The sequence below is a fragment of the Dipodomys ordii genome, unplaced genomic scaffold (genome assembly GCF_000151885.1).
Source record: "Dipodomys ordii isolate 6190 unplaced genomic scaffold, Dord_2.0 Scaffold19, whole genome shotgun sequence".
In the NCBI taxonomy this organism is placed as follows: Eukaryota; Metazoa; Chordata; class Mammalia; order Rodentia; family Heteromyidae; genus Dipodomys; species Dipodomys ordii.
This window is the reverse complement of record NW_012267235.1, coordinates 3,140,459-3,163,664: the sequence shown is the minus strand read 5'-3', so window position 1 is coordinate 3,163,664 and position 23,206 is coordinate 3,140,459. Positions and strand designations below refer to the sequence as shown.

The 23,206-nt window shown below is 37.6% G+C and overlaps 1 protein-coding gene across 1 annotated transcript in view; it reads left to right on the top strand.

Annotated features, from left to right (window-relative positions):
• Window positions 1-23,206, top strand: part of Brip1 (BRCA1 interacting protein C-terminal helicase 1) — a 112,547-nt gene that overhangs the window by 58,272 nt on the left and 31,069 nt on the right. Inside the window, 2 exon segments of the mRNA XM_013013084.1 lie at window positions 14,246-14,405; window positions 15,492-15,613. Coding sequence (XP_012868538.1) covers window positions 14,246-14,405; window positions 15,492-15,613 — 282 coding nt within the window.

The following is a 23,206-nucleotide window of genomic DNA, read 5'->3' as shown; positions in this document are numbered from 1 at the left end:
CCATGCTAATCTCTCCGTTTCGTTCCCGTTTTAGTGCATGTGTTATTAAAGTGAGCACCATAATCACCATAGTTATTAAATATCATTGTCATATAGCAGTTATAAAATACACTCCTTTTAAGCCCAATGAGTTTTGACAAATACACCCACAAAACTCATGCCATAATCTGAAAATTTGGGTTCTGCCATGAACTCTTTTGAGTTCTAAAATAGATCTAATTATGATAAAATTGTAAAGAGTCTCCAAAGAAAGGACAATAACTCTATGGTGGTGAATCATACTAAAATTTATAAGCATTAGCATTTTTCTTTTTATTGGATGTTTTGTTTCTAAGAAAACATAAATTGAATAAATCATGTGAATTACAGATACCAGGCCTTGCTAAATCTTAGGCAGACAGTTTGTGATGTGAACAAGGTGGTCTTTATTTTAGTCATGTTTCAAAGCATCTTATATATGTCTGAACAATCTATACCATGATAATTCTTTTTTTCCTGGTCATGGGACTTGTACTCAGTGAGTGGGTCCTGTCCCTGAGCTGTTTCCTGCCTGGGCTGGCTTCAAACTGTGATCCTCAGATCTCAGCCTTCTGGGTAGCTAGCTAGGATTACAGGTGTGAGCCACTGGCGCCTAGCTGATATCCATTTTTATAGATTCTTTTTTGCTAAGATTGGTACATTTACCATAAATATACTTTTCAGTGTATATTCATCTTGTTTTCTAGCAATTAAGGAATGTTGAAGGTTCAAAGCTGACAGCGAATTGTAACTCTCTGCCTTTTTATTCTGTTCTGGCCATTAGAGGTTGGATGATTTCTACCTACATTTATAAAGGGCTTCTGCATTACTCACTTCATCAATTTAAATGTTAATCTCCCTGGAAAATACTCTTACAAAACCATTCCAAAGTTATGCTTAAATACTTGGGCAACTCATGGCCAACGTAAGTTGACATATAAAATTCACATCACAAATGTATTTTCTTTCTTTCTTTTTTTTTCTTTCTTTCTTTCTTTCTTTCTTTCTTGTCTGTCTGTCTGTCTGTCTTGGGGCTTGAACTATGGGCCTGGCCTCTATCTCTCAGCTCTTCAGCTCAAGGTGAGCCCTCTACCACTTGAGCCACAGGACCACTTCTGGTTTTCTGGCAGTTTCTTGGAGATAAGAGTCTCAAGGACTTTCCTGCCTGGATAGGCTTTAAACTGTGATCCTCAGTTCCCAGCCTCCTTAGTAGCTAGGATTATAGGCGTGAGCCACCAGCGCCCAGCTCACAAATATATTTTCTAAATTAATGAAAAACTAAGAAAGCATTGGTTTTGATCTAATAAACAATTACATATTGCAATTTAACTGTGATATACAACTTTCATGTCATATCATATACTATAAGGTTTAAAAAGGTCCACAACAAGTGGGTGCCGGTGGCTCACACCTATAATCCTAGCTACTCAGAAGGCTGAGATCTGAGGATTGAGGTTCAAAGCCAGCCTGGGCAGGAAAGTCCATGAGACTCTTATCTCCAATAAACCACTCGAAAACCCGAAGTGGTGCTGTGGCTCAAGTGGTAGAGCACTCGCCTTGAGTTGAAGAGCTGAGAGACAGGGGCCAGGCCCAGAGTTCAAGCCCCACGACCGACCAAAAAAAGAAAAAAAGGTCCACAACAGATGGGTTACTGGCTTTTCTTCTGTTTGTTTTCTTAGTGCAGAAAGCTATTGCTGCCAGGTGTCAGTGGCTCACACCTATTATCCTTGCTACTCAGGAGGCTGAGATCTGAGGCTCATGTTCAAAGCCAGCCTGGGCAGGAAAGTAGTCTGTGAAACTCTTATCTCCAATAAGCCACCAGAAAACTGGAAGTGGCGCTGTGGCTCAAGTGGTAAAGCGCTAGCCTTGAGCTGAAGAGCTGAGACAGCATCCAGGCCCAGAGTTCAAGCCCCATGACCTACAAAAAAATTGCCATGCTTGTAATTCACTCTCCCTGGAACAGAATTCAGCACATGAGAAATTTTGAAATTCTGGGATTCATCATGAGAACAATTACTTTTTTGTTAAAAAAAATTAGGTTTAAAACAAGTACACTTCTAAAGAATCAGTATTCTAGCCCAAAGGAGAGAAATTTATAAGTTTAAGGTAGTTCCTACAGTCTGTTTTTGGGTGTTTTTTATTGGGGGGGGGTCTGGTCGTGGGGCCTGAACTCTGGGCCTGGGTGCTGTCCCTCAGCTCTTCAGCTCAAGGCTAGCGCTCTACCACTTGAGCCACAGCACCATTTCTGGCTTTTTTCTTTTTGCTTATGTTGTGCTGAGGAATCGAACCCAGGGCCTCATGCATGCAAGGTAAGCGCTCTACCACTGAGCCACCTTCCCAGCCCCCTACAGTCTGTTTTTTTCATTTTTATTTCTTATCACTATATAATTACAGGACTTTTTTTTTTTTGCCAGTCCTGAGTCTTGAACTCAGGGCCTGGCACTGTCCCTGAGCTGTTTTTGCTCAAGGCTAGCACTCTACCACTTGAACTACAGCACCATTTCTGGCTTTTTCTGTTTATGTGAGGAATCGAACCCAGGGCTTCATGTATGCTAGGGATGCACTTTACTACTAAGCCACATTCCCATCCCCTTGTAGAACATTTTTATGACTCCTAAAAAAATCTTTTACCCATTAGCAGTCATCCTCTAATTTTGCCTCCTTCTAACCATTAACTTATTTTCTGCTTCTGTAGAATTTTCTTTGCTATATATGCTATATATGTGACCTTTTCTGTTTGGATTCTTTACTTAGCATAATGTTTAAAGTTTTATCTGTATGGTAGGATAATTCAGTAGTTTATTCTTTTTATGACTAATATTCTTTTCCTTTTCCTTTCAGTATATTTGTATCTTGAATGTACCTGTGTCTTTTGTAGATAACATTGTTGGAGATCTTTTTGTTGTTGTGGTTGTGGTTGTGCCAGTCGTGGGGGCTTGAACTCAGGACCTGTGAGCTGTCTCTGAGCTTTTGCTCAAGGCTAATGCTCTACCACTTGATCCACAGCTCCACTTCTGGCTTCTTTGTTTTTTGGCAGTTTATTGAAAATAAGAGTTTCGCAGGCTTTCCTACTTGAACTGGCTTCAAACTGCAATCCTCAGATGTCAGCCTCTGTAGTAGCTAGAAGTATACAGGTGTAAACCACCAGCTCCCAGCTGCAATCATTGTTTAAAGCCAAACTTACTAATCTCTACTTTTTGACAAGAGTTAAATAATAGTCAATGTTTAATACCATTACTGATAAAGTAATTTTAATGAATGCCATCTGACTGCTTATTTTCTCTATAGCTGACAACTATTTTCCCCTTCTGTTCTTCTAGTACTGCCTTCTCTGTGCTAAATAGATATTTTCTAATATGACAGTTCAGTTTTCTGATGTGTCATTTTTATTCTCTTGACTTTAAAAAAGCACGTATTTTGAGCTATTTTTTCAGTGGTTGTAAAACTCAAGTTACTACCTTAAATTTTAATGGAATAAGCCAAGTGTTTGGGTGCACACCTAAAAATTGCAGTACTTGGGAGGCTGAGACAGGAACATAATGAGTTCAAGGCCAGCCTGAGCTTTAACAGTATAGCTTAATACGAATTAATTTTAAGAAGAATGCAACAAGTTTCTGCGTAGCTGTATTCTGTTTCACTTGCATTATATCATTATTACAAAATTCTATCTATACATTTTATCCCTATCAATACATTTATACTTATTGCTCTATGCAAATTGTCCTTTAAATGAGAAAAGAAAAAAAGAATTCCAAACAATGCATTTTTAGCTGCTTTTTATATTTTCTGAAGTAGTATCTTTATCAGTGCTCTTTAGTCCTTAATGTGCTTGGATTATCTGTGTGTATGTGTGTGTGTGTGTGTTTTGCTGGGAATTGGACCCAAGGCTTCACAGATGCTAGGTAAATGTTCTACCATTGAACTCCATCCTCAGTTATCATTTTAGGGCCTGTGCCTTACATCTGTCTTGGTTATATCTACTGCATTGATCCTGGAGCCCTTCTGAGATTGTGTGGTAAGGTGTGTGGGGAAGTAGAATGTCTTCAAGACGATTTCAGTTTAGTTGTGGTATAAAATAGATGTACAAGTTCCAGTAGTCCTTGGCAAAACCTAAAGTCATTAGAGAAAGAAGTGTGATATTGTAAATAAGAACAGGAAGAGATCATATTTGATCAGCTGAAGCAGAAGTGATGTTTTAGTGGGTATTAAAGAAAGGGAAGTAGATTTCCAATGATAGATCTGAGTTTTTCTGTCACTGTGACAAACACTTCAGAGAAAAAAATTTAAGAGAAAGAAAAGTTTATTTTGGCTCATGGCTTTAGTGGTTTCAGGTCATGATTGGTGGTCTCTGTTGCTTTTAGGCCCAGGGCAAGGCAGAAATATCCTAGAGAAAGGGAATGGTGGAGGAAAGCTGTTCACCTCATGGCTGCCAGGAACCTGTGAAGGCAGACACCGCCTGTGCTAGTGGGCTTCCTCTTCCTTTTCCTTTTTCTCCATTCAGGCTGGGTCCTGAATGGAGTAAAAGGGTGGCACTCACATTCATGGTGATCTTTGGCCCCCTTAATTGTCTCTGAAAAGGGCCTATTGACACATGTGGAGATGTGCTTTACCAGTTTGCTAGCCTTCTCTCAATCCATCAAGTTGGTGCCTAAGATTAGCCATGGCAGGGTAAGAGTGGAGCATTTTAAGCTGGGCACTGATGGCTCATGCCTGTAATCCTAGTTACTCAGGAGGCTGAAATCTGAAGATCATAGTTTGAGGCTAGCCCAGGCATGAAAGCCTGTGAGAGATTCTCATCTCCAATTAACTGCCAGAAAAGCCACAAGTGGAGCTGGGGCCTAAGTGGTAAAGCACTAGCCTTGAGAAAAGAAGCTCAGGAACAGCATCCTGGCTCTGAGTTCAAGCCCCAGAACACTCTCTCTCTCTCTCTCTCAATCTCTGACACACACATACATACACACACACGGTATAGCATTTTAGATCAAAGAGACAGCATTAGTAAAGTCACAGAAAATATGTTATAATCACAATGTAGTTTAGCTTGTGTGAAAATACAATGGAAAGACTTAACAGGAAATAGCCCATTTTCATAAAAGAAACATAGAAAAGAATATAAAACTTTTCAAACCACACATTTCAATGGTATTTTTTCCTTTTACTATAAACCATGTTATTTGCGTAAGGTTTAAGGTGAGAAAGTAGTGTTGTTTTTTTCTTCAGAGCTTTCTACTAATTGCCATAGTTTTGTGAAGAATGTCATTCCCCTACTAAGCTAAATCTGATTTTGACTCTATTGTTAACTGGTGGCACCACTGCTTCAGAACTCTCTTAGGGATCATTTTTTATTGATGGGGGAGTTTCTGAGCCCTTTTTATGGATAGTAATTTTCCATTAAAATTTTCTGAAAAGAGACTCCCTGGTGCCAAAGTAGCCACTTGAATCTTCGTATTTGTCAGTTACAAACTGATTTTCCTATACATCTTTATGAATAAGATGCATGAACCATTTTCCCTGAGGGAATGTTTTACATTTACCACTGAATGTCATGTAATGAATAAAATGTGAATGTTTCTATTCAGTGTCTAGTTACAGTTTTCTAAGTAATGTTTAGCATTAAATTTGTATGTTGAAAAATTTGCAGTGCTATTTGTTGATGTGCTTTTTGCTTTTTAAGCTATATTTGTACTTGATCTAAAGGAGAAATGAAATTGCTACATTTAAGGGATTTTTTTTCTTATTTAGATAGTTGATATTTGTGTAGGTAATGGATTTGGCTTAAATGATCAAGGATTGCTTTCTTGGCAGTAGTCAGTAGAAGGACTCCTCTTGGTGTAGCCCTTGGAATGTGGTGAGGCGGCTGTACCACTCTCAGGTTTAGGTGTATGTAGTTCTTGAGTCTCAAGAAGCAATCTGTAGCGAGCTCTTCAGAAGAGCTGTAAAATGCCCTACACAAGCTCATAACCCTAAGACTGGAAATCTCTTGGAGGATAACCTGAAATATCTCTGTAAATTTTGGTAGTTCTGCATTGCAATCAAGCGTTTTTTCAGAACTCAATCCCAAAATCAAACAATTGTTATTTGAAAAATCACATTAGCGAATCCTCTAGATATTATTTCAGAAATACACTAAGCATGTTGCATTAATTTTTTAATTTTTTATTATTATCATTAAGTACTTGTACAAAAAAGTTCCCATGCAACAAAACAGTATATGAATACAAGGTGTCTGACAACATTGTCATTAATTTTTTAAAAGTCTTTGAATTGTTTCAAAAAAGAAACCATGGACATAAAATCAAATACAGTATTAATTAATTTCTCATTTTCTAGCTTCATTATATATTAATAGTAACTTAAGCCAGGTATCAGTGGCTCACATCTGTAATCCTAGCTACTCTGGAGGCTAAGATCTAAGGATCACAGTTTGAAGTCAGCTCAGACAGGAAACGCTGTAAGACTCTTATCTACAGTTAAACACCAAAAAAACCCAGAAGTGGAGCTGTGACTCAAGTAGTAGAACACTAGCCTTGAGCAACAAAGTTCAGGGACAGTTTCCAGGCACTGAGTTCAAGTCCCAGGCCCAGTACCAAACAAAACAACAACTTAAAACTGTAATTTTTTTTGTTATCCTTCAAAATATAAATGAAGGAGTGTGCTGCAAAGCTGCTTTAATGAATGAGTGAGTGACTAATAACTGGAAAGTATCAGTTTAAATGACTAACTTTTTTGTTTTATTTTGTATGTTTATATGCATGCCTATAATAATTTACTTTTATCTATTAATAGCATGCACACATTTGAACCACTTCTAGCTCCCTAAAATTGTAAAAGACTATACTAGCCAGGTGTTGGTGGCTCACACCTGTAATCCTAGTTACTCAGGAGGCTGAGATCTGAGGATTGCGGTTTGAAGCCAGCTCAGGCAGGAAAGTCTGTGAGACTCTTACCTCCAATTGATCACAGAAAAAGCCAGAAGTGGCGCTGTGGCTTAAGTGGTAGAGTGCTAGCTTTGAGCAAAAAAGAACTCAGGGACAGTGCCCAGGCTCAGAGTTCAAGCCCTAGGACTGGCAAATTAATTTTAAAATATTGATAATAAATTTATAAGTGAAAATTTGACAGAACAACTACAAGGAAATTAAGAACGAACTTGAATCAAAGATAATTAGATAAGTTAGTTTAAAGAGGCAGAGATCTGGGCTGGGAAGGTGGCTCAGTGGTAGAGCGCTTGCCTTGCATGCCTGAGGCCCTGGGTTCGATTCCTCAGCACCACATAAGCAAAAAGAAAAAGCTGGAAGTGGCGCTGTGGCTCAAGTGGCAGAGTGCTAGCCTTGAGCTGAAGAGTTGAGGGACAGCGCCCAGGCCCAGAGTTCAGGCCCCACGACTGGACCAAAAAAAAAAAAAGAGGCAGAGATCTAGTAGTAAATGTAAAAGTTGAACTAATTCTATCCTATTCCTGTGCTTCTCCCACTTCTTAGTGTGTGGGGGGGCGGGGTGTGTGTGAGGTATGTGTGTGTGTAAGCCAGCCAGTGCTAGGGCCAGTATTAAGGCTTGAACTCTGTGCCTCATGCTCTCACTTGGCTTTTTTCCTTCAGGCTAGTGCATCTCCACTTTCAGCTTTTTGGTGGCTAATTGGAGATAAGTATCTCTTGGATTTGTCTGTACTAGCTGATATCAAACCACAGGTCTCAGATTCTCAGCCTCCTGAGTAGCTAGGATTATACCACCAGCACCTGGCTTCTAAGATGTATTTTTCATACATGAAATGACAGAAAAATCACTTACTAGGAAATATTAAACAAATTGGCTATATATAACTTAAGATTAATTAACGAAGCATTTTTCAGATTAAAGTAAAAAAATTTAAGTTGATATTGACTAGAAAAGCTTGAGAGCTCCAGGCATCCTTTATTCTAGTCTCCAATATTTGTAACTAATCTTCATAGTAGCAATCAATTTGTTTTTCTTTTTGACTGTCTTTACTTCCTGATTGCTGGGATTATAGGCATACACTACCATTCCTTGCAGATATATACACTTTGAGATAGACATATACAAGTATGCCTGACCACATCAATTTACTTGCTTAGCCACTATAGATTTGTGTGTGTGTGTGTGTGTGTGTGTGCCTTTTTTGGGCAGAGGACACATAGAACCAGAGTAGGTCTGACTAATATGACTATTGAGTATTTCATAAATCTCAAGTATATTAGTATTATGAATATTTGTGTATATATGATATATGTTGAATATTTAATGTCCTTCAATCTCTTCATCTATGTACATATGCAAGCGCTGTACTTATCTATTTAGCATGTTTTACAATCTTCTATCTTATTTCTCTGATTTTAACATCAGAGTTTTATCCATCCATTGGGTTCTTCTGCTTTATACTAAAATTGAGTATTCTTAAGTATAATGGAAACTGTAAATTATAGATGATAAATGATAATCTCTTGGCTTTTTTTTTTTTTACTTTTTTTGGCTTTTTTTTTACTTTTTTTATTTTCAGACAAGATCTCAATATATAGTCTAGGTTGATCTGGAACTTGCTATGTGGCCCAGTCTGGTCTTAAACTCATGCCTCCAGCTCCCAAGTCCTGGAATTACAAGAATATACCATCATTCTTGGCATAATTTAGCCTCTTTGAGTAGAAGGTATAACCAAATGGCAAGGTGCTTCAATAAAAAAAATCATATTCAAATGGATGGTAGGGGAAAAACAAAGGAGGAGGCAACAATGCTTGATAAGAAATGTACTCATTACCTTGCTCATGTGATTGTAATCCTTCTGTACAGTGTTTTCACAATTAAAACATATTAAAATTTCATATTTTTAGTCTTTTTTTGTCAGCTGTGGGGCTTAAACTCATGCTGTCCCTGAGCTCTTTTGCTCAAGGCTAGTGCTGTCACTTTGAGTCAGAGTGCCATTTGGGGTTTTCTGATGCTTAATTGGAGAGAAGAGTCTCATAGATTTTCCTGCCCCAGCTGGCTTCAAATTGCGATCCTCAGATCTCAGCCTCCTGAGTAGCTAACATTACAGGAGTGAACCACCAGCACCCAACTTAATCTTTTTCTTTAAAGAAATAAAAACAAAACACTTCTTGTATGTTTGAATACAGCAAAAACTTAAGGGTACACCCATTTTTTAATATAAGTATTACAGTAAAACAGTACTGTTAAAAATTAAAACTACTAATTTTTCATTTTATATCTAAGATTATCATTTCATGCATTCATTTCATAGATGTACAGCTATAGGTACCTGTCGATGGCACATGTTAAAATGAATAATAGAAAGTAAACATTTCATTAATATTAATGCTTCATGGAATGAATAAGAATCATCCTTCGATGGAAAAATATGACAAGTTTTATTTATGAAGTATATAATGTGAATAAGGTTACAGAAGATGGTAGTGTATAGAGGCAAGACTATTAAAAGCATTAAGACTTGAGTGCTGGCTATTAAAGTGAGTAAATGGTAATATTATAAAGTTAAACACATGCCAAAAAACATTTTCCAGAGGACAGGGATTGTAACAATACCATTAATGAGGGCAAAGAGGTCTTAATGCAATTTGCACTTTCTAAAGTTTCAAAAAGAGGCTTTGAGTTAGTGCGTTATGAATGCACTGAACATCTGGAAGTGGGTAAAAGCTATGGACATTGAGCAAATGCAGGATTTCCCCATGAGTTTGCGTCCTAATTCACTGCCTCCCTAGTGAGATACTGGTTTTAAGAAGTTTGAAAAAGTAAAATGACAATGTCCAGATGAGACAGAGACATTCCAGGGTGTCTTTTTCATTTGTGAGATCTGATTAAAAAAAAAATTGCCCCTGCAGTAATTTCCAAGTGATGTGGACACCAATTGGTAAGTGAAATCATCTCTGTCACTGTGTGTCAGTTTGTCTCTGTCTTTGAATAATATTTACTCTTTATCAGCTATCAGAGAAAAACCATTTATAACATGTCTCTTGGCTTTCACAGTATATAAGCCTTAAAGCCTGAGAGACAGCTCTTTGTCCAGGGGTTTGCCTTGAAGTTATTTGAGTTTTCGGTACTGCATTAGATACTTACAAGACTTTAACTACCAGCTGAGTTATTTAGGTTATTTAGTTCTTTCTGATACTTCTCTGGCAATAGAGAAATAATCATATTGTACAAATGTGTAAGTTGAGTGCAATGGGAACGTCATCTAAAACAGAAAATTTGCTTTAGACCATTTTCACTGAGATGATCATTGTGCTTTTCCTGTAGAACTACTCTCCCAATTTGCATGTAGCCTCTTGTACTTCTTGGTGGAGGGCTTTTAAAGTGCTTTTTACAAAATCCTCACTGAAGAGACTAAAATAAACACATTGCGGTCTGTATAAATAGTGCCTTCTAGTCACTGAATTCCCCCCTTTCAAATTATTTCTCATACTTCATCCGGACTAAAATCTAGATGTACTTGGAGGATGCCACTGCCTTGTCAATCCTTTCCAGCTCTGACTTGTTTTTCCTTTCATAACTTGTAGTACCTCAGAATGTACTATGTTATTTTTTTTAAACCTTCTTAATATTCGTTAAAAAGCAAGTGTGGGGAATTGTGTGGGGGGGAGACAAGTGAGAAGGAAGGAGGGAGGGAGAAAAGGTAAAGTTTTGTGGCATGACCAATAGAAACTTTTAGTCTCTGTGCTCATGTGTTTTAATCATATCACTCTGGGCTTCATCTTTATTGCCATGTGCTTAATCACCTGATTATTTTTTATTAAGGACTTTGTACCTCATTTTACAAGTTTTTTCCCCTTTATCATCTTCTTTGACCTCTCATTGATTTGGGTCTTCTTTTTTATTCATTTATTAAATTTATTCGTTATTTCTCAATCATTTTTTATGTGTGAGGTGATGTGGTGGTACTAGACAATCAATAGTGAGCAAAATAGGCAAAAATTAGGTATTCTCTTATATTTCAGGGGTGAGAGGCAAAAGATAAACCAGATATTTAGAAAGAGACTGATACGTTAGATGATAATGAACTGAATGGTTTTGATCTACCAAATTTCTTCTTTTCTTCTTCCCTCTCTATCACCCATAGATCAGCAGCTTTCATTGAGATTCTTTATGCTCATTTCATATATAGTTATATCTCAAAATTACTCACATTCTTTCATCCTCTTTCTCTTCCCCTTCTCACCCTATATACTCCCTTATTTCAATTTACCTTCTATGTTTATACATATAATTATGTGTGTGTACATCTGTGTTGCATGAAATTTTCCTTGCTGAATCCATTTCTTTATATTCTCCTCCTGGTCAGTTTCTCCACATGCATTCTTTTTTTTTTTTGCAATTTTTAAAATTGTGATTAAGTGATTACATAAATTTCACAGTATTGTGGGATAGTGATACTTAATCACAAACACATTCTAGCCTTCATGGGGCAAATTGTCTTTATCATGGTCTATAAAGTTTATGAGTTCTATGAGCTTTGACAAGTACAGTTATTTCTTCCAAATCGGGTGATATGCACATTTCTTTCCTTTTGCTTAGTGTCAGCTGTTCCCTCTTTCCTGCTCATTCCCTCCCCCGCATAGCTGCCATTGAGTTGCTTAGTTTGTTTTGATCAATGTCCAGTACAGCTGAAGGGTCCCACTGTTGTATGGTTTCCCGTTTCCCTCTGTTTCTGTGTCCTCCTCCTAATTTCCCTCTGATGAGCACATATATACCATTCTTTTAATCCATTTTCTTAGTTTTGCAATTTATCATTCAATTCTAATCTCCTCCTCTTACCCATATAGTCAACTGCCAGATCAGCATTTCAGTTTGGGTATCTTAAAAGCAACTTAAAATCTTTCCTTCCAAACTTGGCACTTTTCCAGTAGTGTCTGTATGAACAAATGATACCATAATCTGTATTTGGTTAATCAGATACCAGTGGGCATCTGTGAACTTGTCTGCTCCTTTTCCTATAATATCCAATCCAACCATGTTTATTAAAAATTTTAAATACATCTGTAATCTATTCACTTTATTTCTCTATTGTATACTTTTCAAAGGGGTAAAATTTTGACTCAGTTTTAAATATCAACTTATCAAAGAGCTTTATTAAACTCACTGACTTATGAGGGAGTGACATGATGGTAAGGCAAACAGAAAACATTGAGGGAGCTATAAACATTAAATAAAGAAATAAAATATGAGATTGCTGATATGAACACAGACTAATAAACTCTATAGGCTAATAAACTGTAACCTTTGGGATTATCTTCTCTCCTGGACAGAAATCACTTGAATTTCTTCTAAACAAAAATATACGTTAAAATGCAATTCCACTCGAGACTAAAAATTCAATAAAACGCATTTCCCTACGTAAACCTTTAGGTTTGCTCCTCTGTTTAGGAAATTGATGCTTTCCTTTTTTGCATATTTTTTCTTAACTAATTCAGGCCACCTCTATCTCTGGATGACTTTACTTAGGAGCTTAAATGTATCTATTCTTAACATTCCTTATACTAATATTAATACCTGAGTAATGTTTAATCTTTGTTTTTCAATTGTAAAATATGTGTCAGTGTAATATGAACGTTTTAAATAATAAAGTAGACATGACTATCAACCACCTGTTTAAACAGAGCATTATTCCAGCATTACAGCTCCTTAGTGCCCCTTTCCAGTCATATCTCTCAAAACTAAAGAAATGAATTTTGTTTTTAAAAAGTTAAACAATTTAGTCATGTAATTGTAACCCCTCTATACAGCATCTTTACAATAAAATGAAAATTTTAAAAAGTTACAGAATTTTTCTTAAAGAACATTTTTTAAACATTGTATTAGTTAGGTCATATATATGTTTCCATCTGTTTACTCTTTTTCCTCAACATCTGTAAGTCTGTGATTTATTCTTGTTGATACATCTGAAATTTGTTAACTGAATTATTGTGCAGTGCTAATTTGTGTGTGTGTGTTTGTTCACGAATGTGGGTTTTTTTCACATCAGAAGGGTAATGGGTCCACGTCATATCAAGGTTTGAGGGATGCACAATGTCATGCAAGTGCATGAACCAGAAAAAGACTGCAAGTGTTTTTTAAATTTTTACCTTCTCATGTCTGTTTTCTACTTTATCCATTCTATTAGTGAGGCTTTCAAATGATATTTTTATTTATTTATTTATTTTGGTCGGCCGTGGGGCTTGAACTCTGGGCCTGGGCGCTGTCCCTCAGCTCTTCAGCTCAAGGCGAGCGCTCTACCACTTGAGCTACAGCACCACTTCCGGTTTTCTGGTGGTTTATTGGAGATAGGAGTCTCACGGTCTCTCCTGCCCAGGCTGGCTTTGAAACTCGATCCTCAGATCTCAGCCTCCTGAGTAGCTAGGATTACAGGCGTGAGCCACCAGCGCCCGGCTCAAATGATATTTTTAAAAACTTACTTAGTTGGGGAAGGGAAAGGGAATAACAAAATGTTGAAAGAAGGACACAGGATGATCTATTGCAATAGTGATACTCACAAGGCACTATTTTGGAAATGAACTTTTCAACTTGGGTGGGGGAAGAGGAGTGGGGAAAGTGGGGGAGGGAAGGAATAGTAGGAGAAAAACAAAGGAGGGGGTAACAATGCTTGACAAGAAATGTACTCATTACCTTACTCATGTAACTAACCCCTCTGTACAGCATCTTTAAAATAAACAACAAAAAAACTTACTTGGCTTTTCATTTCCAGAATTTGATTTTTAATTTAATTAAATTACTTGCTAACACCAGGGTTTGAACTCAGGGCCTTCTGCTTGCTCTGCTTGTTTGCTCAGCTGGCACTCTACCAGTTAAGCCATGTTTCCAGCCTGGCTTTTTGCTGGCTATTTTGGAGATGACATCTTCTAGACTTTCCTACACAGACTGACTTCAGACCATGATTTTCTAGCTCCCAGCCTTCTAAGTAGTAGGATTATAGGCATGAGCCACTTGTGACAGCCATTTCCAAAATTTGAATTTTATTTTTCCCCCAAATTTTTATATATAATGGTCAAAGCAGTAGCTCCTTATTACTGTATGCCAGGTATCATTCATACATCTTCAGATCTGTTAATAAACTTCCCAGTAACAGCTTTGTGAGATAATGCTTAGCCCACTGTATAGATGAAAAAAGTCACAGAAAAGTTAGTATGTTTGCCTTAGGCACATTATAGTCCAACCAGCTTTAAACAAAGGAAAATTTATTCAACATAAAAATTAATTTTCTTTTCCCTTTTAGTTACTAGAAAAATTAAAAGAACGCTGGCTTTCAACTGGTTTATGGCAAAATTTGGAACTGATGAAAACAGTCATTGTAGAACCTCAAGGAGGAGAAAAGACTGATTTTGATCAACTACTTCAGGTGTACTATGATGCGATCAAGTACAAAGGAGAGAAAGGTATTTAGAAATTATTTTATGGTCAATATATTTATTATAAGGCAAGAAATCGGTGCTATTGGAATTTCATTGTTATCATCTTGTAAGTAAATTGCACCTAAGAGAAAAATGCATATTTTATATCAGGCCCCAAGGATTTACACCTCTAATTCTAGCTTCTCCAGAGGCTGAGATCTGAGATCTGAGGTTCAAAGCCAGTCAGGGCAAACAAAATCCTCAAGACTCTTCTCTCCATTTAACAAACAAAAAGCAAGACCTAGTAAAGACACACACACACACACACACAACTTATTTACAATCTTAGATTATAGTTAATTTTCCTATAATGTTTTCAAAAGGTAAACTTGTGTTTTCAAAACATAGCTGAGAAATGAGGAGCCGAGTGTTGGGGTACACCCTTAAAATCCCAGCACTTGGGGTACTCAGCAGAAGGAGGGCCAACCTGGGCTCCATATTGAGATCTTTTTTCAAATACCTAACGAAACCACACAAACAACAACCCCCCCATCCCACACAAATGCTCTACACTACTAAGGACTCAATTTCTTTCTTCTGTTCTTATTTTTCTTTTCTTTACTTTTTGGGGTCCTGGAGCTTAAACTCTGGGACTAGGCACTGTCTCTGAGCTCCTTTTCAAGGGTAGCACTCTACCACGTGAGCCACAGTGCCACTTCTCGCTTATTCTGTGATTAATTGGAGAGAAGAATCTCACAGACTTTTCTACACAGGCTGACTTTGAACCACAATCCTCAGATCTCAGCCTCTTACGTAGCTAGGATTACAGGCGTGAGCCACTGGATACCAGGTTGAAATTTTATTTTTTCAGTTTACATTTTCTTAGTTCTTATATTGTTTGGTATTGTGGTGTGATTTTACTTTACAAAGTATCTGAGAGATGCATAGTTTGTCAACTGTTTTACTATTATATGTAATTTTGTTTTCCTTGTTTAAGATAATCGTTTAAAAGGATATCTTACTGTATTTTATTTGAAACTTCCTAATGAACTTCAGAAATGACAAGAGTAAGCAAATTCTCAGAATTTTGAGTGTGGCTTGTAAGATTTTTTTTTTCTTCTGTTGCTGAAGATGGAGCCCTTCTCATAGCAGTTTGTCGGGGCAAAGTGAGTGAGGGTCTTGATTTCTCAGATGACAATGCCCGTGCTGTGATAACCATAGGAATTCCTTTTCCAAATGTGAAAGATCTACAGGTAAGCCATCTAAGCTTTCTGTTTAATTATGAGGGAAGTCCTTGGTTTTGTGTGAAGTTAATTTTCTATTTTCTTGTATCCTCAGATACTTTACTTAAAATCTCTGAATGAGTGAGAAAGGTTTCATAGGAAAGATTTGTTTTTAGCTTACATTGTCTTTTGCTTAACAAGTCATTTTCAAAGAATGGTTCAGAAGCATCAGTATCATCTGGGAATTTATAGAAATACAGATTTTCAGTATTTCATCTCAACTTCCTGAATCAGAAATGCTGGCTGTGGAGCACCACAATTTGTGTTTTATCAAGCTTTTCTGGTATTTTAGTGATAAGTTATTTTATCTAGCTCTCTTCTCTCCAGTGCTCTATGTTGCAGATTTCACAAGTGTAGCTGCTCTAGATCTCTTCCACTTGAGCTCAGTATGACCAGGGCACTCTGTACTACAATGTTATTTGCTGTGGTCAGGAAATTATACCAACAGAAAGCTGAGAATACTGGAGTTTGTTCACCTAATGAATTCCATCTCTAGAGACATAGCCTTGTGCTGCTTTGGGTTTCCCAAGAGTGCTCTGTTTTTCTTAGTTTTTCTATTGCTTCCAATGAAAGAGATGTTTCTAAACCAGTTACTTAATATTGGCTCCAGAATAGTTTTGTCACATTATCACAACTTGTTTCCTAGACATTTTATGTTGGAAAAAAATTTTATAGTAGTTACTTAAAACCTAAGATGACATTATATTATTAGTCAGGGGTCTCCAGAGAAAAAGAAACAATTGAGATATATTATTTCAAGATTGACTCAATTACAGAACTAAAGAAATTCTGCAGTGGCCACCTACAAGTTGATTGTATGGTTTAGCCCAAGAAACTGGAAGCTGGGGTTGGAGGCCTGCCGTTGATAGAGCACTAGCCAGTGAGCAAAAGTGGCAGGTACTGAGTTCAAGTTCCCGTCTTAGACCAAAAAGAAACTGGAAGCCTCAGAGTTAGGAATTTTGATTATGTCGCTCCAACTTCCAAGACCAAAGGCCCTAGAGTCTTTCAGAGGGACTGCTCGTGCGAGTTCCAAAGACAAAAAACTCAGAGCCCAACACCCAAGTACCAGCTCCAGAGGAAGAGCCAGGGGGAGGGTCGGTCCTTTTCTCCCTTTACTTTTCCATCTCTGCCTGGAAGGTGCTCACTCACATGTAGGCAGCCTTCCTCAGTTTGTTGGTTGACTTACATACCAGCTTCTCCGATAATGTCTTCTCAGACATACTTAGAAGTAATGCTTTCCCAAGTCTCTACCATCTACTCCCTCAGAGTAGTGAAATTGACATTCAAATAGTCTTTGAAGGTTCTACCAATTTGAAACAACAACTTGAGTTGACCCACTGAGTATGACTCGTGGCCCTTCCTCCAGGGTACAGTCAATAGTATCAAACCAAATTAGCAATTTTAGTAGGATCAGTTTTAATGCTTTAATGGGAAATGTAAATTACATATTTACTTTTATTTCTCTGGGCCATACAAGTCTTTAGGTAAGCACTGCCTTTAGTTAACAGTATCTCTTTACTTAGTCTCTATGATTCTATAACATTTAGATGTCTTCATAATTTCTGAAAGTCTTCAGTCCCTGTTGGCTTTGATGGCTTTTGCTACATTTTCTTCCCCAATTCTAAAATGGCCAATGCTACCTGGTGAAGCAGTTGACGTCTGTATTGTGTTCACCATCAAGTGCCTGAGGGTTGCATTGCACAGAAGTTGAGTGCACTGGGCCTGTTGCTTTTTGACATCTTGTCATTTTCCCTGGCCCAGGTTATTAACTTATGCATTAATGAAGTGCAGAGAAGCTCTTTCCTCTCTTTATTTTGCTACTTTTTTGCACTTGAGTTCCAGGGATTTGAATAAGCAGAACTATGACAAATAGGATCACAGCAGGCCACCAAAATGTCTTTCTCATGACAGATTAAGATGTTCCCTAGAAGGAATTTAGCCTAAACAAAGTATTATTGTTGGGGCTATGTATTAAAGGTTTGGTCCCCAGCCTCTGGCACTATTGGAAGGTGGCGGGACATTGAAGAGACGGGAGGAAGTTGGGTGACTAGTGATGTGCCCTTGAAGGACACTGACCCCCAGCCTTCTCTGTGCTGTCTGCCTGCCAAGAGGTGCTATGTTTTTGCTTTGGAAACAAATTATTCCAAGTATCAAGTCATAATGATAGAAAGTTGACTACCACAGGGGAGAGAGGTGAACACTAACAAATGAGGTTTGATAGAATAGCAATGCCCAGAAACATGGTTTTGAGGGTAAAAGAAAGAAGGAAAAAAAAACCATAAAATATATAATATTTTCTCTTCACACATTTTTTTTAAATTTTAAGAATTTTTTGGAAAAAAATAACATAATAAATGCTTATATCTCACAATATTTTCTTGAACTTTTAAAAACTAGCTTACATTAATTTATATAAAGGTTAGAGCGGTTTTATTTTAGTTTGGGCCAGTCCTGGGGCTTGAACTCAAAGCCATAGTTACTGAGCTATTGCTCAATGCTAGCATTCAACCACTTGAGCCACAGTTTCATTTCCAGCTTTTTGTTGGCTAATTGGAGATAAGAATCTCAAAGACTTTTGAACCACTACTCCCACAAACTCATGCTACAAAGCCTTCATTCCATTATATTTCAGTGTTTTCAATCTGTTAGTTGGTATACCTTGAAGAAAAGGATAATTTCTCAAGTATCTTTCTGTCTTTTCAATAAAATATTGTCTTGGAACATTGTGTTTAATTAATGACCTTTTAATCAGTGATTAGGGGCTTAATGTAATTTTTTTTTTTTTTTGGTGCTAGTACTAGGGCTTTAATTCAGTGCCAGAGAACTTCCCTTAACTTTTTTTTTACTTAAAGCTGGTTCTCTACCACTTGAGCCACAGCTCTACTTCCTACTTTGTGCTTTTTAATTGGAGGTAAGAGTCTCAAGGACTTCTGCTCTGACTGGCTTTGAACCACAATCCTCAGATCTCAGCCTCCTGAGTAGCCAGGAGTACAGGCATAAGCTGGAGACTTTATGACATGGTAATAACGATAATCATTAAAGTGGTAGTAAACATTAATATGATTCCTATGTGTTATTGTCATAGGTCAGCAAAAGAGTTTCTAAAGGAAATAAATAGTCCCCAGTAGTCCAGTAGTGTTTTTGTTTATGTGTTTGTTTGTTTTGTGCGCGTGCTGGTACTGGGCTTGAACTCAAGCCTTTTTCACCAGAAGCTTTTACTGCTCTACCACTTGAGCCACACCTCCACTTCCAGCTTTTTGCAGTTAACTGGAAATAGGAATCTTTTGATGTATCTGCTCAGGCTGGCTTCCAACATGATCCTCAGATCTGACATGAGCCATCGACACCTGGCTTCCAATAACATTTTAATGCTTTATTAAGTACACAGTAGAACATAATAAATAGAGGAAGTGTCTTATATTGATTATACAAGCTGCCACTCTTTATATAGCTTTTTAATTGCTATTTAACAAATTATCACATACATTTATTATCTCCATAGGTCATGAGTGTAGATGTGGTTTAGGTGGGTCCTCTGCTCAGAGTTCCATAAATCAGTGTTCTCATCTGGAGCTTTCAAGTTCATCGAGGTTACTGGCACAATCAGTGCCTTGTATTTGTATGACTGGTGTTTTATAACCCAGGCAGGGGCTGCTCTTAGCTCCTAGAAGATACTTAAAGTTCCTTAGTGTTACCATGTTTGCAGGCTTCCTCACAGCCTGGAAATTTAATTCTTCAAGGCTTCCTAGCACCAATCAGCTAAATAGGATTTTATGTAACCTCATTGGTAGCGTAATTTCCCATCACTTTGCTTTCCAACATACCTAATTGAAGAGTCACTGCCCCATACTTGCCATATTAAGTAGGCTTGAAGCAATTCATAGATTCTACCCTAACTCAAGGGAGATAATATAAAGATGTGACTCAGAAGATGTTGTCTTAGAGAGTATCTGTCCTTTTCTTGTTCTGTATAGAAGGAGATGATAGACTAAAAGATTTTCATAAATCTTTCTTCCAAGACTGCTCAAAGGACTGGGCTTTATAATGTTCTTTTACATTAATATTTAATTTATCCCATAGAAACAAATGGAAATTATTTATAAATGAAACTTTTGAAGTATTCTTTCTTAAATAATCTGTACAATAGTCCATGTATGTCATTTAAATGCATATTTTAAGAAGCTCAGATCAGTGTTAGAAAAGTGATTTGAATAAGACAAAGGAGGTAATATTAAATTAATGATACTATTTATTTTTCTTAGTTTGAGACAGATTATTGGAAGTAAAAAAAATTAAATAGAGTTTAAAATACTAACTTAAGACATTCCTGTCTCCATAGTAGAGCTTGGCTTTGAGAAAGGCAGGAAAATATATGTTAAAGCCAAAAATATGACTTCTTTTGGCTGTGACCAGGATTTCCTCTTCCCACCTTGGGGACTACAAAGTAAGGTAGGAAAATTTCATTTTGGAGCCAAGTGTGACTTGTTTAGTTCAAGTCATAATTTATTGCACATACCTCAGGGACCTGAAAATAAAGAAAGCCACTATGAAATGCTGATAATGGGCCACTCCGAAGGGCAAAGCATTAAGCTGGCTTTCCCAGTGAGGATTTTTCTCTTTTACCTTTCCCAGATGCTTCTGATCATTCTCTAAGCAAGTACTTAATCGTGTAATAGTTTTAAAAGGAAACTTTCTATGCACCAGACCAAAGTGTTTGAGGGGCATGAGGGTGAACCCAGGCTTTCATATGAACAGATGGCAGTAGGGTAGTGCAACTCAAAAGAAAAACGATTTTCTTTTAATGCAATTAAGTTGCAGTATAGAACTGCCTTTTTAATAGGTATCGAAAACAATTCTTTGACCAATTTCAGACTCAAAAGCCTACATTACAATTTGGTCATCTACATCTGACATTGGTGACATGGACACAGTCTGTAAGACATGGTATAATATTTAGATTTTAAAATTGTATTTATTTTTTGGTTGGTCATGGGGCTTGAACTCTGGGCCTTGGCACTGTCCCTGGGCTCTTCAGCTAAAGGTGAGCACTCTACCACTTGAGCCACAGTGCCACTTCCAGTTTTCTAGTGGTTTATTGGAGTTAAGAGTCTCATGGGCTTTCCTGCCTGGGCTGGCTTTGAACAGTGATCCTCAGATCTCAGCCTTTAGAGTAGTTAGGATTATAGGTGTGAGCCACCTGCGCCTGGCTTGTTTGTATTCTCTAAAATAGTTTAATCTCTTTGTGAGTGTAGTGCTTCTTCTGAGGGGAAATTCATAAATACGTGGTTAAATTTTGTATAATTTAGGGCTGGGAATGTGGCTTAGTGGTAGAGTGCTTGCCTAGCATGCATGAAACCCTGGGTTTGATGCCTCAGTACCACATACACAGAAAAAGCCAGAAGTGACACTGTGGCTCAAGGGGTAGAGCACTAGCCTTGAGCAAAAGAAGCTTAGAGACAGTACCCATGCCCCTGAGTTCAAGCCCCAGGACTGGCAAAAAAAAAAAGCAGGGCTGGGAAGTTGGCTCAGTGGTAGAGTGCTTGCCTTGCATGCCTGAGGCCCTGGGTTCGATTCCTCAGCACCATATAAGCAAAAAGAAAAAAAAGCCAGAAGTGGTGCTGTGGCTCAAGTGGTAGAGTGCTAGCATTGAGCTGAAGAGCTGAGGGACCGCACTCAGGCCCAGAGTTCAGGCCCCACAACCGGACCAAAAAAAAAAAAAAGCATACTTGAAAAACGTTGAGGTGGAGCTGGAGTACCTCATACCTGTCTTCCTCATCACTAGGGGGCTGGAGATCAGGAAAAATGTTCAAGGCCAGCCTGGGTGAAAAGTTGGAGAGATGCCATCTTAGCCAGTAGAATCTGTTGTGGTGGCACTCTTGTCGTCCTATTTTAAGTGGAAACATAAATAAGAGGATCACAGGCTAGGCTGGCCTGAATATAAATGTGAGACTCTATTCATAATTAAAGCAAGGAGGATTGTGGACATGGGTCAAGTGGTATAGTGCCTGCCTACTGAACCCAAGACTACACAAGAAAGACCCTGTCTCAAAAAACATAACCCTCTTACATAATTAAAACAATTTATTAAAATAATAAAGTTTCAATAGGACACCATAGCTCATATCTGTAGGTAGAGATGGGGAGGACTGTGGTTCAAGGCCAGCCTGTGCAAAAAATGAACAAGATCTCCATTTCAGCAAAGCAAGGCAAGAGTGGTGGCCCGCACCTGTGATCCCAGCTATGCAGGAAGCATAACTAAAAGGATCATGTGCCAGGCTAGCTAGAAAAATCAGGCTAGCTAGAGTTGTGGCTTGTGTGGTAGAGAACTTGCCTATAATGTCCTGAGTTTAAACCCCAGGACTGCCAAAAAAAGAATTTATTATTTTTTTTGCCGGTTCTGGGGCTTGAACTCAGGGGCCTGAGCACTATCCCTGAGCTTCTTTTGCTTAAGACTAGCACTCTACCACTTGAACCACAGCACCACTTCCCACTTTTTCTGCTTATGTGGTACTAAGGAATTGAACTCAGGGCTTTATGCATGCTAAGCAAGCACTCTACCACTAAAGCCACATTCCCAGCCAAGAAGAATTTTTATAATTCAAAGTATATTCTTAGCCAGGAGCTTGTGGCTCACACCTGTAATCCTAGCTACTCAGGAGGCTGAGATCTGAGGATTGCAGTTCGAAGCCAGCCTGGGCAGGAAAGTCCGTGAGATTTTCATCTCCAATTAACCACCAGAAAATCGGAAGTGGTGCTGTGGCACAAAGTGGTCGAGCTATAGCCTTAAGTGAAAAAGCTCAGGGACAAGTCCTGAGTTTAAGTACCACAACCAACCTAAATAAATTTTATATATATATATATATATATATAAATTATATATATGTGTATATATATGTATGTGTGTGTGTGTATATATATATATATATATATATATATATATATATATATATATATATGGGGGGGGAAGGGGTACTGGAGGATTGAAACCAAGACCTCATGCTTACATGACTGGTTCTCTACAACTTAAGCCATACTTTTATGCTAGTTATTTTTCATTCATTGTGTTCTTTATGTAAAGCATAGGAAAGGACAGAATGATAACATTAATAAAGTAGGATGCACATTATACCATATTAAATTAGTTCTTTCAAGTGTGAAAATACTATCAGATTATGGTAGTTGCAGAATTCTTAATTCTTTAGGAGAGTTACATTTTCTGTTATTTTTCTAGTTTTGATGACTAAATATTCATGTTTATTAATGAAGGCAGGTGTATAAAGGAATGCACTATATCAAGATGAACTTGACATAGTTAAGAAGATTCTTCTATTTGTTATTGATTTATTTTAGTGGTGCTGAGGCTTGGACTAATGGCATCATTGCTTGCTAGGCTGGCATTCTACCATTTGAGCCATGTCTCCAGCCTGGCTTTTGCTGCTTATTCTGGAGATGAGGTGTAGCTAACTTTTTCTTTCTTTCTTTCTTTCTTTCTTTCTTTCTTTCTTTCTTTCTTTCTTTCTTTCTTTCTTTCTTTCTTTCTTTCTTTCTTTCTTTCTTTTTTTT